The following is a 19,464-nucleotide window of genomic DNA, read 5'->3' as shown; positions in this document are numbered from 1 at the left end:
AAATGTCTGGAATGAGCTTGAGTATCGTCTGGACGTGCGTCGTGTCACCAAAGGGGCACATACTGAACATTTGTAGAGCGTGTATACACTTGGTGAGTTTGTGATTCTTTTCATATATATCTTGCATGCGTGTATGTGTAATACTTTTGAAAATATAGCCTTTTCAAAATGAATGAATCGTTTATGCTAACTCTGCACAAATAAAATCAGTATATAAAAATAAATAAACAAACACTTTTTTTCTTGATATATCACTAAATTATTCAATAAGTACTACAAAACACTCGTAATTTTTGTCACATAATTTCATACATCACTTGTTCGATATCACAGTTGAGTAATGTCTGTCCACTATTTTATTTGATTTTTAAAGAACTTACGATCACTACTTTTTCCGCTTTCTTCCTGGTTTCTTAGTGCCATTTAGCTGCTTCTCCTGAAAATAAATAAAATACATGAAGATTTTTAAAAAAAGCAATATGCACAGCCTGAAAGAATTAATTTACTTTTTGAAGGTTGAGCTCAAACTATGCTAATGATATCTTTATCCTTTTGTCTACATGACTTCTAAAGCCACTGTGCCCATGTAACTAACGTAGCGACTACATGGGACTAAATGTAGCTGAGAGAAAACACATACGAGAGGCGAGTTTAAGAAACATACTAAACGCTAGGAATCAACACATAAGGAGGAAATTTATTAGAATTTTGTGCTAATTGATTGGGCGAAATATAAACTGTTATCCTCTCCAATGATGGAAAGATAACAACAGGAACTACTTTATCATTTAGGGAAAATAAAATTCTGCCTGAGTTTGAATTTATAAATTTTCCTTTCATACCCAAAGAGTTCAACTTATTATATAATCCATCGGAGAAGTGTGCGGAGAAGATAACTGAAATAGTTACATTAGAGCAATGTTACACTCTTTGATGCCTAAGTGTGACCGACAATTAAATATCAAGCTGGAAACTCCTGACGGTCGCCCGGGTTCTCTTTGCTATATGTGGCCTGACATTGTCGTGCAGGAACGGTACACCCTTGCGATTCACTAATACCGACTCCTACCGCAATACATGGTGCACTCTGCAACTGCTGAGAGTATATCTCAGCAATGATGTTTTGATCAGATGAAAGGAGCTCGTAATGCACCATTTGCCGAGAATTCCATCATACAGAGAACATAACCTTTCGTGGGTGCAGAGGTGGTCTTGAAGTGTCAGGAATAGGGTCACGTGGCGACAACCAATGTCTGGTACGCTCGGGAGTGTTATAAAGAAAAATCTTTACGTCCCACGGTTATGCCGGTTAGGCTAAAGGAGACGGTGATGATGAGAGATGAGTGAAATAGTGGAATGAAGAAAGTGGGAAGAAACGGGAGAACCCCGAGAAAACCCACGAGCACGGTGTTTGTCTACCACAAAGTACACACGGCGCGAGCTGGGATCGAACCAGAGACCCCAAGCACCGGAGGTGAACGCTCTACCACTGAGCTACCGCGCCTTCGGAGTGTTATAGAGGACTCGTTTTTCGTAACCAGTGAGCCAGCGATCAAAGGTAGATGTGTTCACGTGCCGAATGAGCAAGGACAAACAGTCTGTCAATTGTTGTTCCTTGTTGGCTGCTGACAATGTGTGGGGTACCCACTTGCTTAACTTGTATGACTTACCTATCCGATGCAAGTGCTGTCTTAGGGTCTAGGTCAAAACCCCCACAGCCAAAACCCCCACACTCAAGAAATGTCAAAACGCCCACACGATCGGTCATAACCCCCACACAAATGGACAAATCCCCCAAACGCACGAACGGTCAAAACCCCCACAGCCAAAACCCCCACACTCAAGAAATGTCAAAACGCCCACACGATCGGTCATAACCCCCACACAAATGGACAAATCCCCCAAACGCACGAACGGTCAAAACCCCCACAGCCAAAACCCCCACACTCAAGAAATGTCAAAACGCCCACACGATCGGTCAAAACCCCCACACAAATGGACAAAATTCCCACACATAGCAACGGTCACAATCTCCACATAAATGGACAAAACCCCCACACAAATGGACAAAACCCCCACACAATCGGACAAATCCCCCACACTCTGAAAATACCGTGATTGCACGTCTTTGTTGCGGCTCTTTACGACGCCCACCTTAGTGTTTCTGTCATTACAAAACAGTGCAAGAAGAATAGTTGCAACATCGGTTTAAGTGGAATAAAAAATGTTATTAAAAAGTACAAGGGCAAGACATACAACCAGGATCATTTCAGAGTGTGGGAGATTTGACCGATTGTGTGTGAGTTTTGTCCATTTGTGTGGGGGTTTTGTCCATTTATGTGGGGATTGTGACCGTTGCTATGTGTGGCTGCTTTGTCCATTTGTGTCGGGGTTTTGACCGACCGTGTGGGCGTTTTGACATTTCTTGAGTGTGGGGGTTTTGGCTGTGGGGGTTTTGACCGTTCGTGCGTTTGGGGGATTTGTCCATTTGTGTGGGGGTTATGACCGATCGTGTGGGCGTTTTGACATTTCTTGAGTGTGGGGGTTTTGGCTGTGGGGGTTTTGACCGTTCGTGCGTTTGGGGGATTTGTCCATTTGTGTGGGGGTTATGACCGATCGTGTGGGCGTTTTGACATTTCTTGAGTGTGGGGGTTTTGGCTGTGGGGGTTTTGACCGGTTCCCCTGTCTTATTGTTTCTACGCAAACATGGAACTTTTCTGCAAGTTAATCACACGTTAGACCATTGTCCTCCTCGATAGCTGGTTTCGGGGTCTTGTCATCCAACACATGCGGTCGTCCACTGCGAGGTTCATCCGAAAGACTCACATTTCTCTAACAGAATTCTGGAACCAATATCGGGCGGTGCGTTCGCTGACGGCGTTCTCCCCCAAAACGGGGGCGCTTTAAAGTCATAGAACAAACACTAGCTTCCATGCCTCCATTTCACTTCGACACTGGACGAGCTATGACTGCTGTGTGCACAACGTGGCTGTATTACTGAAGGTCGATGGCCGATCGCTTGGCAGGCACGTGCGTCATTTTGTTTCCTCTCTGTGAGCGCATGACTAATGGAACGTCAAAAACGACAAGAACTTTTTCGGGTACCTTGTATATGATATTGAAAGGATACGTAAAATTTGAGTTTTTACTATTGGTATATGAATTTGATTGATTTTGACGTAATAAAACACTTTTCATAATAGGCTCAAAAATTAAGTCTTTTATATCACTTGTGGAAGATGCGGTTGACCAATATATAGTTACTGTACCCTTGATCATAATTAATTATTCCATTTTTTCAAATAACATGTACATGAATTTTCCTCGGTACCTTGGCATTTTAAATGATGTATCCTTATTCTACTCAAGGAGATGACGTCAGATGCACACCATTGTATGTCGTATTTTTTTTTTTTTTTGTAACTGAATAAGTAAATAATTATTATTTATGTAATTTTTCTCACAGTAACTACACTATTCATATACGGCATTTTGACGCATACGAACTGTCATAAATAGTTTAGCTTTTAATCTTGTTTTGGGGACGCAATCTATAATGTGACATTGCACTGGCTGTTGGTCGCATCGGCGCTGCAGGTCGACTGGCTTTCACTTCTACATCCTATCTTATTTTGCTTCTACTAAAAGGAAATTCCCAATTTAGCTGACAAAGTGAACTGAATAACTGAACCACTGATATTATTGTTAAATTTAGCTATGATTTCACTACTTGAAAGGCGTTATTGAGGTTCTTTCTTTCTTTCTTTCTTTCTTTCTTACCAAATAGTGAGAAGTGAAGGAGTCTAGCACAATCTTAAACGAAATCAACAGCTCTTACTGTCAAACGTACAACATGTACACTCATGTCCAAAATGATTGTCGCATATCTATAACTGTCTTCTTGTAAGAATATAATTTGATAATGATTTTGCAGGATACTTTTAATACTATGTGTATAATCGGGAAATGTATATTTGTGGTAAATTTCATAGGAAAACAATTATAAATACGAAAATTAGAATGGGTAAAACAAAATGTTACTAAATGGACAAGAAAATTTTATTTTCGTTTTATTGTTCTTATTTACTGCTCTTTTAACATGAAATTTTCCACATACATGTCTTTGCCGATTATACACATACTAACATTATAAGAAATACCGGGCGAATTCGTTATCAAATTATATTCCTACAACAACACATTTATAGACATGTGACAATAATTTTGGACATGAGTTTATTTGAAAAGAGCAAATTTAAAGGAATTTCGTAATATGAGGGATCACCAGAAAACTTAAAAAATGGATATTACACCCCCCACGTGTTATACGGGCATCACATCATAGAATAAAGCGACCACTTGCTGGAAGGGCAAAATATGTTTCAAACTGACAATCCTCGGACATAAATTCTTTATAAAAGGTGGTTTGGAATCTCCTACAACTAAAATTGTACAAACAACCACAGATCCAAAGAAGTTACTAGAGGCACTGTATGGTCAATGCTATCACTTTCATATTTATGTGCTGGAAACCAGGGTCGAATTAAGAACCTCACAGGCCTAAGTACTTAAAATGTTTTCGTGCCCTCATATATATGCAATTCAAAATATAAACAATAATAAAGCATAAAATACAATTTTATTAAGGTAACCAAAAAAGTTCTGTCGCTCTTTCACCCACCACCTTCGAACATCGATATGTCACCTAAGACGTACCTGGACATCACACCACAAGCTATCAGGACTCGAAATAGTTTTAATTATAAAAATCTACTAAATCGTAATAGTACAGAAACTTAACCATTATGACCATCCAACAATAGATGGTAGTTCAGCTTTGATGTTCTCCAATCGATATCTTTTCACTATGCGATCTTATTTCCAACTCTCGAGTCCACTCTCTGTACTCAACCAGCACCCCTTTCCGGGATTTATAAGGTAGATGCTTCCTGGTTGTAGCGTACAGCTTAGCTCAGATCTCCTTATGAAATGTCTTACTTTGCTATTTCCGTATAGGAAAATTTCCTATAACTGTGGTGTGATGCCTACGTTATATGTTTTTATTTTGCTAAACAAATAGTTTGAATATCGCTTCCTTGTTTTACAATAAACAAAATAAATTTATAAAATACATGTTAGGATTTTGGGTACTTTACAATAGTCTCCATCAGCATCGACGACCTTCTGCCAACGTTCTGGAAGGCCATGGATTCCATCGCGGTAGAACTTGGTGGGACCTGAAGCGAAAAAGGTATCAAATGCAAAATGCACTTCTACTAGGGATCTGAACTGGCGTTCTCTAAGGTGATTGTCCAAAGAATGGAATAGCTGATAATCGTATGGTGCAATGTCCAGAGAGTATGACGGATGCAATAGTGTTTCCCATTCAAGGCGCAGAATGTTGTCCCGGGTCATCCAAGCCACGTGGGGACTAGCGTTGTCCTGTAATAGGAGGACTCCTTTGCGATCCCGAAGTAATGGCTTCAGAGTTTTTAGTTTTGAGTGCTTGCATCCCACTTCCTTTAGTGTTCATTCAGCAGAGTATAGAGCCATTCCAGGTCAAATCAACACAATTTAAGAACAAAATTTACCTTACCATCTCAGATTGTCGTGAAATTTTGCACAAGGGTACTATTCATATAGACTAAGAAAAATACCAAATTTAAACTTTATATATCGAACTGTATTGAAGATAGGGCTATGTAAAGTTTGGGAAAAAATGCCCAAAATAGCATATTCAATGTATTTTGAAATTGGAATTGCAGCTCTCCTAATTGAGCTAGTGAGCTGGTTGAGGTGTCATTTTACAGCATTTTTCATGCCCTTTCCTGTGGTATACAACAGCATATAGGCTAATACAAATTTTTATTTTCAAAATCAAAATCAAAATATATTTGAAAATTTTGAAATTAATTCCATGAATTGTATTGTTGTAAAACACCTGACAAAATATGAATTTGGGATGACAATGGGTTCATTGTTAAAATTTTTTAAAACTAACAGTATAGTTTTCATTAATACCCTGTACCTAGCTGAAAAATACACGAATGCATTTATTTTCTTAACTTGTGGGAATAAATCTGAACACTAACGTGAAGAGTACAGTAATGGGTCTAAACATATCATACCGACTTATAATCTGCTGGCTATACTTATTACCTCAAACTTAAAAACTAACTTAAAGCAAGCTGAAGTGTTGATACTTTTGAATTTTAAAATAATATTAATAAACGTTTCACAATTAAAAATGTTACTGTAAATAAACGTCATTTGTAAAAAGTATACATATAGCACTGGTACAACAGCAGGGTTGGCTGGTTTGAATCAGGTGTTTGTTTATAGAGAAAACAATTGGTGTAAAAAAAATGCAGAAATGCCACAAATCGTAATCACAAATGCCACGTGAATTTCATAGTGACGTTTTAACATGTCGAATCATCTGTGTTAGTTGAATCTAATATTCCCCTTGTAATTAAGGAGTCCCGATGAGCCCACAAAATTTCTCCCAGATAGAAACCGAGTAGTGGTTTAGATGCCACTTCAAGTAATATGTCTAATCCTTCATAGCCTCGCTATTACATAAGGAGTTAAGCCTAAACAAACCAAACGAATTGAAGCAGCTTTAGCGGGTAGGCATAAGTTCATTGCCAAGCAACAGGGAGCCTTCCTTAACTACACAAAAGAAAATCTTAACGAATCAGAATTTGCTGTCGTCTGTGATTTTCTGAAAATTATAGACAGCGCTACAGGATGAAGCACAGAGCTACCACTGGACAAGGTAACAGGTCACAATCCATTCTTTTGTTTCATATTTCAAACAGGAAAACGAAGTTGTACATATTAAATATGCAGTTGTTTCCGATTGCCTGGAGTACAATACAGTTGCTGTTCACACCTTTAAAAAAATCATTTCTGACATCCGAATTTCAAAAAGTTCCAAACAAGTTTATTTTTCCGACAGGTCTACCGCTCAATCCAAAAATAAGAAAAACTTCTTGAACCTCTGCTTTCATGAGGCAGCTTTTAAAGTGAAAGGAGGGTGGTACATCTCGGCTATAGTAGATGGAAAAGGGCCTTGCGATGGAGTAGGTGGTTCAGTAAAGAGACCCTATGACAATCAAATTTAAACCCTAGGACAACTTTTTGAGAGGGCAGTAGAAAACATTACCACAGTAAATTTTGCCTACTCAACCCAAGAGAAATATACTGAAGCTGAAATATTCCTGGAAAGTCGCTTCGATCAAGCATTGACTATCAAAGGAACACAGCAATATCATCTATTCATTCCCAAAACTACATCAACATTATTGGTGAAACACTTTCCAGATGGTTTGCAGGGTTGGGAAAAGGAAGTGTCACAATCTCCAAATAAACTTAAATTAGAAGACGTATCAGGCTATGTCACCGCTGTCTATGAAGGAAATTGGTGGTTCGGGTATGTTTAACAGAAAAATGAAGAACTTGATGAAGTAAAAATAATTTTTCTTCATCCACCTGGCCACCTCCATCATTCTCATATCCAAGAAACGATGATGTTCTGTGGATGACTGTAGTGGACGTTCTCACAAAAGTGAATCCTGTAACTCCCGATGGAAGAAGTTATGTTCTTGAAAGCGATGTATGTCGAACAAATGTGGCTTTTTCAAATTTCAAGTGATAAACATATCCTATTACTTATTGAAAAGTTTACTATGAAATCATCTGTACTCTTTTTTCAGATTAGTGTTCATTTTTATTTTCACAGGAGTGTAAAACTTAGTATTCTTGGTTATTACCCTACGTAGAGAGTACTCTTGAAAAATAAGTATTAGTTTTGAATTTTTTAACAATGAACCCATTATCATCCCAAATTCATATTTTGCCAGGTGCTTTACAACAATACTATCTATTTATAAAATTAATTTCAAAATTTTAAAATATATACTTTTTGAAAAATTTTGAAGTAAAATTTTGATTTTGGTTTTGAAAATAAAAATTTGTACTAGCCTATATGCTGTTGTATACCATAGAAAGGGCATGAAACATGCTGTAAAATGACACCTCAACCAGCTCGCTAGCTCAATTAGAAGAGCTGCAATTCCAATTCCAAAATACATTGAACATGTTATTTTGGGCATTTTTCCAAACTTTACATAGCCCTATCTTCAATACCGTTCGATATATAAAGTTGAAATGTGGTATTTTTCTTAGTCTATCTAGAGGGCACCTATGTACGAAGTTTCATTAAAATCTGAGATGGTGAGGTTAAGTCACAGTGTTGAATTGATATGGAATGACCCTGTAACTCGTGCATCGTACATTCATGACATCATCAATCCTGCTTTGCGACACTACTGCGGGACGCCATTTTCTCGTACTTTGGCCTGCATGGTCTCCAGACTTAAACACTAACAAGTACGTGTAGGACATGGAGCAATGCGATTGGATTCTATTCGTAAAGTTAGAGAGAAACAAGAAATTAGATAGTAAGAAATACTCCACTTTCTTTGACATGAAAATTCCTTACCTTATCCCATTCTTTTTGCAGTTCCTGTATCATGTTCGGAGTTAAAAGGCCCTGCGCCAGAAGTCGCTCTGTTAATTGTCCTCTTCCTAGACGCTGTCCTTTGCTTGACTCGTCGTATTTTGTACCTATCGATGAAAACATAGAGCTACAAACGTCTGTTTAGCGCCTTATAAATAGAAACAATAACATTTGCAATTACCATCAAAATTATATATCCACCTACGGGATGGCCACAAAGTTCCGTTATCCTTGATAAATGCAAATGTAAGTTTTCCCGTTACCCCTTGATAAATGCTAATGTAAGATTAGCACCCATATCGACCTACCCCCTGCAAGAACTATAGAACGCAGACATGAACCGGAGAATGGAGGTATGTGCGGCACTCGTTCAGGCGTTCGACACAATACCAAAACGCGGCAAAGTGATCTTTACCGATGAGTGTGTAATTTACATTAGTTCTCGAGCTCGCAATTTGGTCTTTTGGTCCAAGGACAAACCCAGCATGTAATGATATGGGCAGGAGTAGACAGCAGACGCGTGTTTGGGTCGTTCTTTTTTAACGGTGCTGTGAATCACTAGCAATACCTGGACATGTTGCAGAACTGGATTGTTACTCTCTCAGAGGAGCACGGAATCAGAAAGACATGTTGGTTTCAGCATAATGGGGCACCTGCCCATTATGTCTTTGCTGTACGCCAATATCTTACGAAAGTCTTTCCTGGGCGTTAGATTAGTCATAGTAGTCCAGATCTCCCCGCACCACTTGTCTGGCCACCACGAAGTTCCGACCTCACTGCCTGTGATAATGCGCTATAGGGGTTCATAAAGGGCATCGTTGAAAAAAAAAAAAAAAAAAAAACCGTTACGATACCATTGTTGACCTAACAGAAGCTGTGAAACAAGCTTTCACTCAAGTTAAACCTGCAATGCTCCGCAAAATGTCGCACAGAACCTGTCGGCGTATTATCCTTTGTCACGAGAATGACCGTCGACAGACTGATCCTTTGGACATTTAATGTTTCCTATCTCAATAAAACTTCTCGAAAGCATTGTTGTTTGTTTCATTTAGTTCTTTTCGTGTAGTTATTTACGTACGTTTAGTGGTTTATGTTACTTATTTTCAGGGGTAACAGGACTTTGTGGCCACCTGTATGTTCTTTTGTTAGGAACTACGGAGTGAAAGGATCAAATTTGAACACGGTTTTGAGCAAAATACATATTATTTCGTACTCGCTACTATAAAAGCTCAACCTGGTCGATTCGACTGAGAATTCTTGATAAAAAATGATGCATGTGATTGATGTAAAGTACTTTTGCTGATGATTGTAAAATTTCTTAGAAAACAAGTTCATAAACCTACTTACAAAATGCATACAAATGGTTAATTAAAGAGGGATTGTTTAAATTAATGAAATAATTTATTATTCATAAAAGAATCTGCGCTTAAAAACTTATTATTAATTACAATGTCTTGTCTGAATGTAGTGCCATTTACTTAGCATACTAAATTGGATCATTACAGCAATCTGAGCGGGAAAAAAGGAGCTAATTAGAATAACATATCATTAATTTACAGTAAGAAAAAAAACCGTACTATAACAAAGCCCTGCTTTTATCTATTGGTTTTATTTAAAAGATAAAAGATTTGAAAAATACATTTTATTTATTTATTAAATTAACATTGTGTTGGATTCATCTGAGTTGAAATCTAGCTCTTGTTATCATTCCTGTACACATTTTTAACAAACTTCTAGGTTCTATGGAACAAATTATAGGAAAATTACCTAACAAGTCTTCCTGGAATTGTAAAATCAAAGAATAACAATACTGACACAAAATAAGCTTCAGACTTAATGTGTGGAGTGGTTATTTTAATAATATAGGCTGCCTATGTGGAAGCGAATTCAAGATTTCAATACGTACAGTTTCATAGCTTACATACCCATAACTTTTAAATCACGACAGTATGTATATACAGGGTGTTACAAAAAATTGTCACAATATTTTGAGAACAGATTCCTCACATCAAGATAAAAAAGTTCATATGGACCTGTGAGCGAAAGTGTATAGGCTCGTAGTTATAGGGTGCCGCAAACGTGAAAAAATGAACTTTAAAGGTCCATAGTTCCACTACTGTAGGACTGATCATAGTCACATCAAGATATCACTGAGGAACTAGTATGTGAACTATCCAAATATCCATCTTTCAGAACCTCCGGTACTTGTACAATCATATTTAGAGAGCCTGTTTGGGAGTATTTGATCACTCTCCACCTACCTCTCTAAAAACTGGTGTTCAAATACTAGAGCATTCTTAAACATGGATATTTGGATACTTCACATACCAGATCTTCAGTGATCTCTTCAACCGACTTAGGTCCCATGGTAGTGGAACTATAAAGTTTTAGTCACGTGTTTTACGTTTTCGGCACCCTATAACTCCGAAACAATCCACTTTTGAGCATAAGTCCATATGAACTTTTTTTTCTTATTTTGATGTAAGGAATCTGTTCCCAAAACATTGACACACTTTTGTAACACCCTGTATATATACGAAAATCTCATAATACTGTTTTTAACAACATTTGTAACTTTTGAGAACAAGAGTAGTGTTTACACAATCTAATAGGCTATATATATATATATATATATATATATATATATATATATATATATATATATATATATATATATATATATATATATATATATATATATATATATATATATATATATATATATATATATATATATATATATATGTGTGTGTGTGTGTGTGTGTGTGTGTGTGTGTGTGTTTCTGTGATGCTGTGCAAAACTAAGAAAGATGAAAGATGATGTCAAAAAAAGCAATTTAAGGATAGGAACGCGTGTCCGCAAATGCGTCGTTTTGGAGATAGGGGCCGCCGCCGACAATTTGTCGCAACGGTTCAAAAATGGCCATAACTCAAGAAGGAAATGTCGGATTAAGGTCCGGTCAAAGGCGGAGCAAGGGTAGCCCCCAAAGAAATATAGCATATTTCGAACATCTGCAACAAACATGCGACGAGAAATTGGTAACTGTGTTCAGTACAGATGTTTCGGATAGTCATGATGCCTCTAGCTTAATTATGAGCTGAACACAGTAGTATGCTGTGAAAGAGGTACGTACGTGATGGCGGCTGTGCATGTGGGAAGGATGGAGAGGGAGGGTGGGCAATTAGAAAAGAAGGAATCCGACGTGAGGAACTACTACTAGCACATGTGACAGTACAAAAATTACACGGTAAGTGTGTGAAAGAAAGCCGCAGCACGACGGCAGTAAATGTATCGCGCAAAGATACAGTAGGTCAACAAAAACGTGACCCACGATCCACTCTGACCTACCATGCCATATAAAGCGACTGACCCAGTCTGACCCACGAATTTAATATTGTACGAGTGGGTAAGTTGTCGTGGTGGATCATGGGTCATTGTGGGACACGTCATTTCTCTGGTTAGTGTTAGTCCGTTGTGATTCGTGGGTCATAGAAGGACTTAGGTTTTCGTGGGTCATCGAAATGACTTACAACCCACTGATCTACCCTCAAACTTGTCTTACGTGACATACGGCCACTGACCCAGTCCAACTCTCCGCGCAGACGAACACAAATGATTCTGATTAGCTGCATGTTGGTCTACTTGAAATTATGTGCATGTATCATAAAAGTTACAGACGACGTTTAGCGCGTGTATAGATAAAAGCAAGTGATGCATTTATTTTCTTACACGTAATAGCTGTGAACACATTTTCTGTTTGAAACAAGACAAACACAGGGAGAGTAAGTAAAGGGTCTGTAGACGGCGTGCCAGTCGTCACCAACGATAGCACGAATGTAAGCACGCCCTCTCTACTGCAGTTCGAAAGATTTTCGTGTCTACTGCAGCAGCTGTCAGTTGAATGTGAGGTGTTTCGTCAAATGCGGTTGATAAAGCGTGTTTTAATTGGTTAGTGTTGATACAGACTGGTGTCGTGTTCGTCTGGTAGTTTGTGTGAATTACCTTTTCTGTGCAATGGAGTTTGCGTTTGACGAGCTCGCAGATATGTTTTTTACGTATGGAATGGTAAATGGAAAGAGCATTGAAGCGGAGAGGTCATATCGTGCACGATTTCCGCAAAGACGACATCCCACGCGTTCCATAGTCTCGAGCGTTTTCCAGTGTTTACGGGAAACGGGACAGTTGCGACTACAATTTCACGACCACGGGGGACATAGAACTATCAGGACGCCTGCCTTCGAAGAAGAGGTGCTTGCGCATGTGGAGGAGCAACCTTCAACAAGAACTCAGGGCATAGCACATGGCATGGGTGTGGCACACAGTACTGTGTGGAAGGTACTACATGAACAGGAATTGCATCCGTACCATCCACAAAGAGTGCAAATACTGAGTGCAGCTGATATCGACTCTCGTGTCGTATTCTGTGAATGGCTTGTGCAGCACTGTGTAGCCAATCCTCAGTTTCATGCCTTGGTATTGTTTACCGATGAAGCCTGTTTTACCCAGAGATGGTTTGTTTAATAGCCGTAATAGTCACGTGTGGACCGCCGAAAACCCTCATGCAACAATTGTACGGAGCCACCAAGAGAAATTTGCAGTGAACATGTGGGCAGGCATCGTTGGTGACTACTTACTACGCCCCTATCTTCTTTCTCCACGCTTAACTGCATCAATGTACGCGGAGTTCCTGCAGCATACGCTTCTAGAACTACTAGAAACTGTCCCGCTTGTTGTTCCGGCAGCAGGTGTGGTTTCAGCATGACCGAGCGCCAGCCCACTTTGCTGCTGTTACTCGTGCTTATCTCGATGAAACATTCGCAGATAGGTGGATCGGGCGAGAGGGTCTTGTTACATAGCCCGCTCGTTTGCCGGACCTCACTCCACCTGATTTTTTCCTGTGGGGCTACATGAAAAGCCTTGTCTACGAAACTCCTGTAGAGAGCGAAGAGGACCTCCTGGCACGCATCCTCGCTGCCAGTGACATCAACCGAACCACTCCAGAGATATTTGCGCGTGTACGACAAAGCTTTTTCCGACGCTGTTATGCATGAATCGACGCCAGGTTGACATCATTTTGAACACCTACTGTGAAACTGCACATAGTAAGTACAGTCTCTATGTTTTATGTACAGTACATTTACAACGTTTACACGATAGAGTTTATTTGGCTTTGTCCTACGACCAGTATCTAATCGCTTTGTTCTGTGCTATGTGCCAAACGTATTCGCCTTCTTTCTGTACGATACCCAAGGGATTTTGCAGCCACCTTTCTTTGTCGTCTAATTTTACATTCCCTGCACACATATGACGTCCTGCACCGAACCAGCTTCCCAGAATTATTGTGTTCGTCTGCGCAGGCCGTCCTGCTACGGCTTTCTTTCACACTCCTACCGTGTAATTATTGTACGGTCGCATGTGCTAGTAGTAGTTCCTCACCTCGGATTCCTTCTTCTGTGATTGCCCACCCTTCCTCTCCATCTTTCCCATGTGCACAGTCACCATTACGTACGCACTTCTTTCTTTCACAGCATACTACTGTGTTCAGCTCATACTTAAGCTAGTGGCATCATGACTATCCGAAACATCTGTACTGAATACAGTTACCAATTTCTCGTTGCACGTTTGTTGCAGATGTTCGAAATATCTTATATTTCTTTGGGGGGCTACCCCTGATCCGCCCCTGCTTTCAATCCATTCCAACATAATGAAATCTGCAGGTAAAAATAATGCACACTGCCTTTGACCGGACCTTAATCCGACATTTCTTTCTCGAATTATGGCCATTTTTGTACCGTTGCGACAAATTGTCGACGGTGGCCCCTATCTCCAAAACAAAGCATTTCCGGACACGCTTTCCTATCCTTAATTGCTTCTTCTGACATCTTTCATCCCTCTGAGTTTTGCACAGCATCACGGAAACACCCTACATTATATTATATTATATTATATTATATTATATTATATTATATATATATATATATATATATATATATATATATATATATATATATATATATATATATATATATATATATATATAGTGTTAATGAAATATACCGACAAACTGTAACAGGTGATTCCTTACATCAAAATAAGAGAAAAAGTTCATATGGACCTGTGGGGGGAAAAGTGCATAGTTTCAGAGCTAAGGCTGCCCAAAATCGCGAAAAAGCCAAATTTCAAGAGCCCCTATTTCGAATTCGAGGAACTGTGGATGGTGATCCTTATCAGCGTAAAGGAACTCATGCATACTCAATCCAAAATGCATATTTCATTAATGTTCAATGAATGTACAGAATATTCCATAGAGGGTGAAATTCCCAGACATGCCATCAACCGAATTTTGAGATATACTCTGACTTTATGATGGGTCCAAAGTAAGCAAACGATAAGTCTTGATAGCAATGAACATGGGATCCTTTGGGGCGATGTCAGAAGTGTTAAGGATCGTCAGCAGCACGGTCTCCCGTACTCGGGAGAACGCATGCTGCTATTTTTTATTTTTATTTTTTTTAAATCATGCTTATAAGTGAAGAAAACGTGAAATATACCGTGAAGAAATACATCGCATCACACGTTATTCCGAACACAAATAAACATGGAGCTGCCAGTTTCTAACACTTCCGACTTCCCTCCGAAGCATTGGATGTCCATATTGTCAAGACTTACCTCCTTCCTACTTTGGACCCTCCGTGAAATGAGGGCATATCTGAAAACTCTATTGACTTCATATGTGAGAATTACACCCTGTAGGGAATACCCTGTACACCTATTGAAAATTGACGAAATATGCACTTTGGATTGTGTATGCATGGCTTCCTTTACGCTGATAAGAACCACCATACACAGTTTCTGGAATTCGAAATAGGACTTGTTGAAATTTGGCTTTTGCGCGGTTTTGGACAGCTCTAGCTTTGAAATTATGCATTTTTCGCCATAGGTCCATATAAACTTTTTCTCTTATTTTGATGTGAGGAATCACCTCTTACAGTTTGTCAGTATAGTTCATTAATATACGTTAGTTTCAAATCCCACCGTTATACCCTTTAGGCTAAAAACGACAGGTGATTTAATGAAACTGAACGATTCTGAAATTAATGAATTTTTTGTGCATTCCTTCCGGGAATCGGACCTGGGACCACATGCACTAAAACAACACTAGACGAGCGGGAGGGCTAACAGATATATAGTTACAAATAGACGACGGTAGTTTTTTCTAGTGTCAAGAAGTTAATTCATCTTTGAACTGTTTTGTCTTACCTCTCAGGTACATGTGTTTCTTTCTACTAACAATAAAATCATCTTCATCTGTTGCAACTCCCGTGCCACTGCTCATTCCCGTTTCACTGTTCTTCAACAAGCGAGTCAGCTGGAACACTCCCTGCTGGATTATGCTGTCAAGCTCTTTCTGCATGTCTCTCACTAGTTCGGCATCGGGGAAGAGGTCCAGGAATCGGTAGCTACAACGGAAACAAGTTATTCAATATTTATTACAAAGAACATAATCTTTCAATTTTTTTTAAAGATTACTTTTTGCTTATCACGAATTCAATATCATAATTAGAGTTTATTACCATGCAATTATTCTATTGGTACATAGTTAATTCAGATATAGTGTAAAGGGATTTGTATTTATTTCTTTATTTTGCATTAATTCAATTGGTCAGAACTAAAAACCAAAGCTATGTATTTCATCACATTGCGTTGAGAGCAGTCTCTTTTTTCCACACCTTGTGCAGAGAAAGAAAACGAAACTCTGTAACTTAGAGTCATGATTCATACTGCACGTGTAGACTATATATACACAGCCTCTGAATCCTCAGAATGTCTCTTTTCTGAATGCTATTATTGTTTCTGTTTAAGTGCAAGTGTTCTTGTAACGTCTACTAGACGTATAATTAAAATTTTGTCACCACTAGTGACACACAAAATGCACATACCTGTCTATTCTAGACAATGTATATTTATTTGGTTTGACTCATATGTACAGCTGTGTATGTCACTTTATAATTTGTGATTTCCGGTCAAAATTCAATTTTGTATGTAATATTATCTCACCTCTTGACCTTTTGTTTGAATACTCTGTAATACAGGGCGACAAAGTCTTAGACGAGGTCTTCTTGAGCGTATGTGCAGGACCCGATTTCACCATCCACACATTTCATTAAGATAATTCACACCAAATCAGAAATAGACAAAGATTCTATTTGCACACGCATGTTTAATATTAGTAGAAGATAATTTTACTTCAACACCCGCGATTAGGGAAGTGTGAAGATCTTCCCTCAAATAAAACTGCATAGCACGCCGTTTTCGTGGGGGTATTACCATCGTTGTTCTTGAGGCACAGGCTGGTGTCTGTTGCCCTTCGGGGTATCATAGTCATCCTTGAGGCTAGGATTCTGTCCTACGCCCTTCGGGACTTCTACGTTTTCTTTCTCCGACTTATCTTTTCGTTGGTAGTCATGGGGAGAAAGAAATCTTCAGCTTATCGGTGTGTGTTTCTACACCGCCTTAGTGGGAGAACTCCGCTCATCTCCATTCTCCATTAGTGTCGGCTCCAATTGACCGACATTCAGAGTGTGTGTCTATTGATGAGAACTTGGATCAATTGCTGATAAATAGCATTATTTCAAACGTTACGAAACATAAGTATCCTGACAGTTATTTTCAGATACTAAAACTTGAACTTCGCTTATTCCCTTCTTATATAACACTGCATTCTTAACTATGCAAGGGAAGCATATTCGCCACCGTCAAAGACTTCCGACTCTAGTTCCTGAATCTACTGTACTATCGAACTAATTCTGAGTACTCCTATGTGCCGTATTACGACAACCAGAAAATAAGAACTCATTCTTTATCTAACTCGGCGTTCCAGTCATTCTAAACGCCTACAAATTCTAGTACCTCATTCATTAAGAAATTTTCTCTCCATAATCTGCCTTCGAGTATCTGTGGATTTTCATAAGTGTCGTCGCTCACTTATGGAAACTGCCTTATTACCATCAACGTTCTTATGGACTTAATTCTTGTTCACATCTGCTAGAGAGTTACCGTGCCAAAGTAACTCCTGTGTCCTGGAATGCTGTAAGGACTAGCATCACCTTGTGTCTTGTGACTCCAGTTTCATCCCGGCCTTCGTCGTTGGGATTCCTGTTGGAGCGAGGACTTCGACCACTCTGAGAGTTTACCGGCTACGCCACTGGAAGATCAACCGCTCGGATCTTTTGGGCTTCGCCTTTAGGAACGACGACTCCCTTCTAGACAACAATTATTGCCAAACTCATCATCATCATCATCGTCTTATTCTTCGAGACGACGTTCAAGAGACCACCACCACTTTGATCACCACATCGCATTTAAGTTATTGGGTGAGTAATTGATATATTTATTGATTTGATTTTGTTGTATCACTTTTGTGCATTCAACTATAAGATCACGCGTTATTTCATGCGCCTAGTGTCTTTGTTAAATCTTTCATTTTGTAATTACAGTGACCCTTTTAAACTTGGTTGCTGGCGACAACTATCTCTTTCGTTTTTCTGTTTTGACCGGCATAAAATTTATTACTATGCGAACTTATTTTGTTATGTTGCTAATTAATCGAACGTTGCTTATGATTGACTAAGAATAGTCAGAGCCTAATAGTCCCTTCTCAGTTATATTTTTGTGGTCTGAATAATCACGTTCTTAAATTAAATTCCTTTCATTGTCACTAAGAGTGCATAATTACTATTTTGTGTATATTCTGTTTGTACGTACACTATTAAGCAGTGTTGTCATCTTATTACAAATAATAATTTCTTGGAGCTAGGTTTTATTGTTCATTTTGCCTTAGTGCTCAAATTAAACTTCCTTGTCGCTACTACAAACCAGTGACCAGCGGTATCATAATCCGCCGTCACAACTTGGTTAACTAGTGTTATAATAACACAATTGGTAAACTGCTGACTCATTAGCTTTCGCTAGCACAGCCTAAATAATTCCTAGCTATCTGTGGGACAGTCGTAAATTAGTGCTGTTTTGGGCACTTCTTAGATTTTGTTATAGCGATTAATCGTTTGTTTATGTTGTCATAGTTAGGCGTCCATTAGCGACCCATTCAGTAAATCTATGTCACTGTCTCCCCTGTGTTTTGGACAGTTGTTAAAACGTAATAGACCACTTTTCCACCTTCTATTGGTGTCGAACAGTGAGAAACCTCATGTAGACTAAGTTTACAAGTCAGGAATAACTTGCGCCACTGTCATTGCTGCTGAATATGCGTCGCTGCCGCCTCTACATCTGGTGGGCAGTGATGGAATAAACAGCCGGGCCCCCACATAACTTTATCAATATATCGTATCGTGTTAATTTTTCTAATGTATCGAGCACAGTAAAACTTCTTTTACAACCACAATTTTTATACAGATAGGTGTAAGCTTCTCACTCTTTGCTTTAAGGTTTCCCAACTGATTTTTATGCCCTTCTTTTTCGAAATATCTTAACAACCACCTTTTCTCGCCTGTAATCCGAACGTATTTCAGGGAGTCAACAGTGTCCTAGGGGATTCTGGTTGCACCCTGGTCACCTCTAATTATGTCTGTACAATTCCCGAAGGCAGAGATGCGCTCACAATATATTAAGTCAAATATGAAATGATTCAGTAAATGGTATTTAAAAATACTAACCTGAACCATAGGTATAAGTCAAGAACGTCGAACACAGCTTCCAAATGAACTAAGTCGATAATAGTTTTCGGTGGAGCGAACGGCCAGCCGATGTGACGACACAACCAATCAAATGTTATGGCTTCATTTTTGCTGTATTGCCGCGCAAACTGAAATGTGTAATTTAAAAGACAAATCTTAAAGTACAAGAGCGAATATTCAACAAGTAGGAAAATACTAATCTACGTTTTGCACAATATATCGTGATTATTTAAAAAAAATGTAGG

General features: G+C 38.9%; 1 protein-coding gene across 1 annotated transcript in view; it reads right to left on the bottom strand.

The window, feature by feature from the left end:
- Positions 1-235: 235 nt before the first annotated feature.
- The window catches only part of Suv3 (Suv3 RNA helicase), an 84,352-nt gene continuing 65,123 nt past the window's right edge, over positions 236-19,464 (bottom strand). Inside the window, exons 10-13 of the mRNA XM_081734679.1 lie at positions 19,199-19,347; positions 15,786-15,985; positions 8,507-8,631; positions 236-436 (exon numbers count right to left, since the gene is read on the bottom strand). Of these exons, the coding sequence (XP_081590805.1) occupies positions 386-436; positions 8,507-8,631; positions 15,786-15,985; positions 19,199-19,347 (525 nt within the window). The 3' untranslated portion in view covers positions 236-385. The remainder of the gene's footprint in view (positions 437-8,506; positions 8,632-15,785; positions 15,986-19,198; positions 19,348-19,464) is intronic.

This window comes from Thermobia domestica, chromosome 12 (genome assembly GCF_964235325.1).
Source record: "Thermobia domestica chromosome 12, izTheDome1.hap1.1, whole genome shotgun sequence".
Classification (NCBI taxonomy): Eukaryota; Metazoa; Arthropoda; class Insecta; order Zygentoma; family Lepismatidae; genus Thermobia; species Thermobia domestica.
The sequence above is the reverse complement of the archived record's forward strand: the minus strand, read 5'-3'. Positions and strand labels throughout refer to the sequence as shown.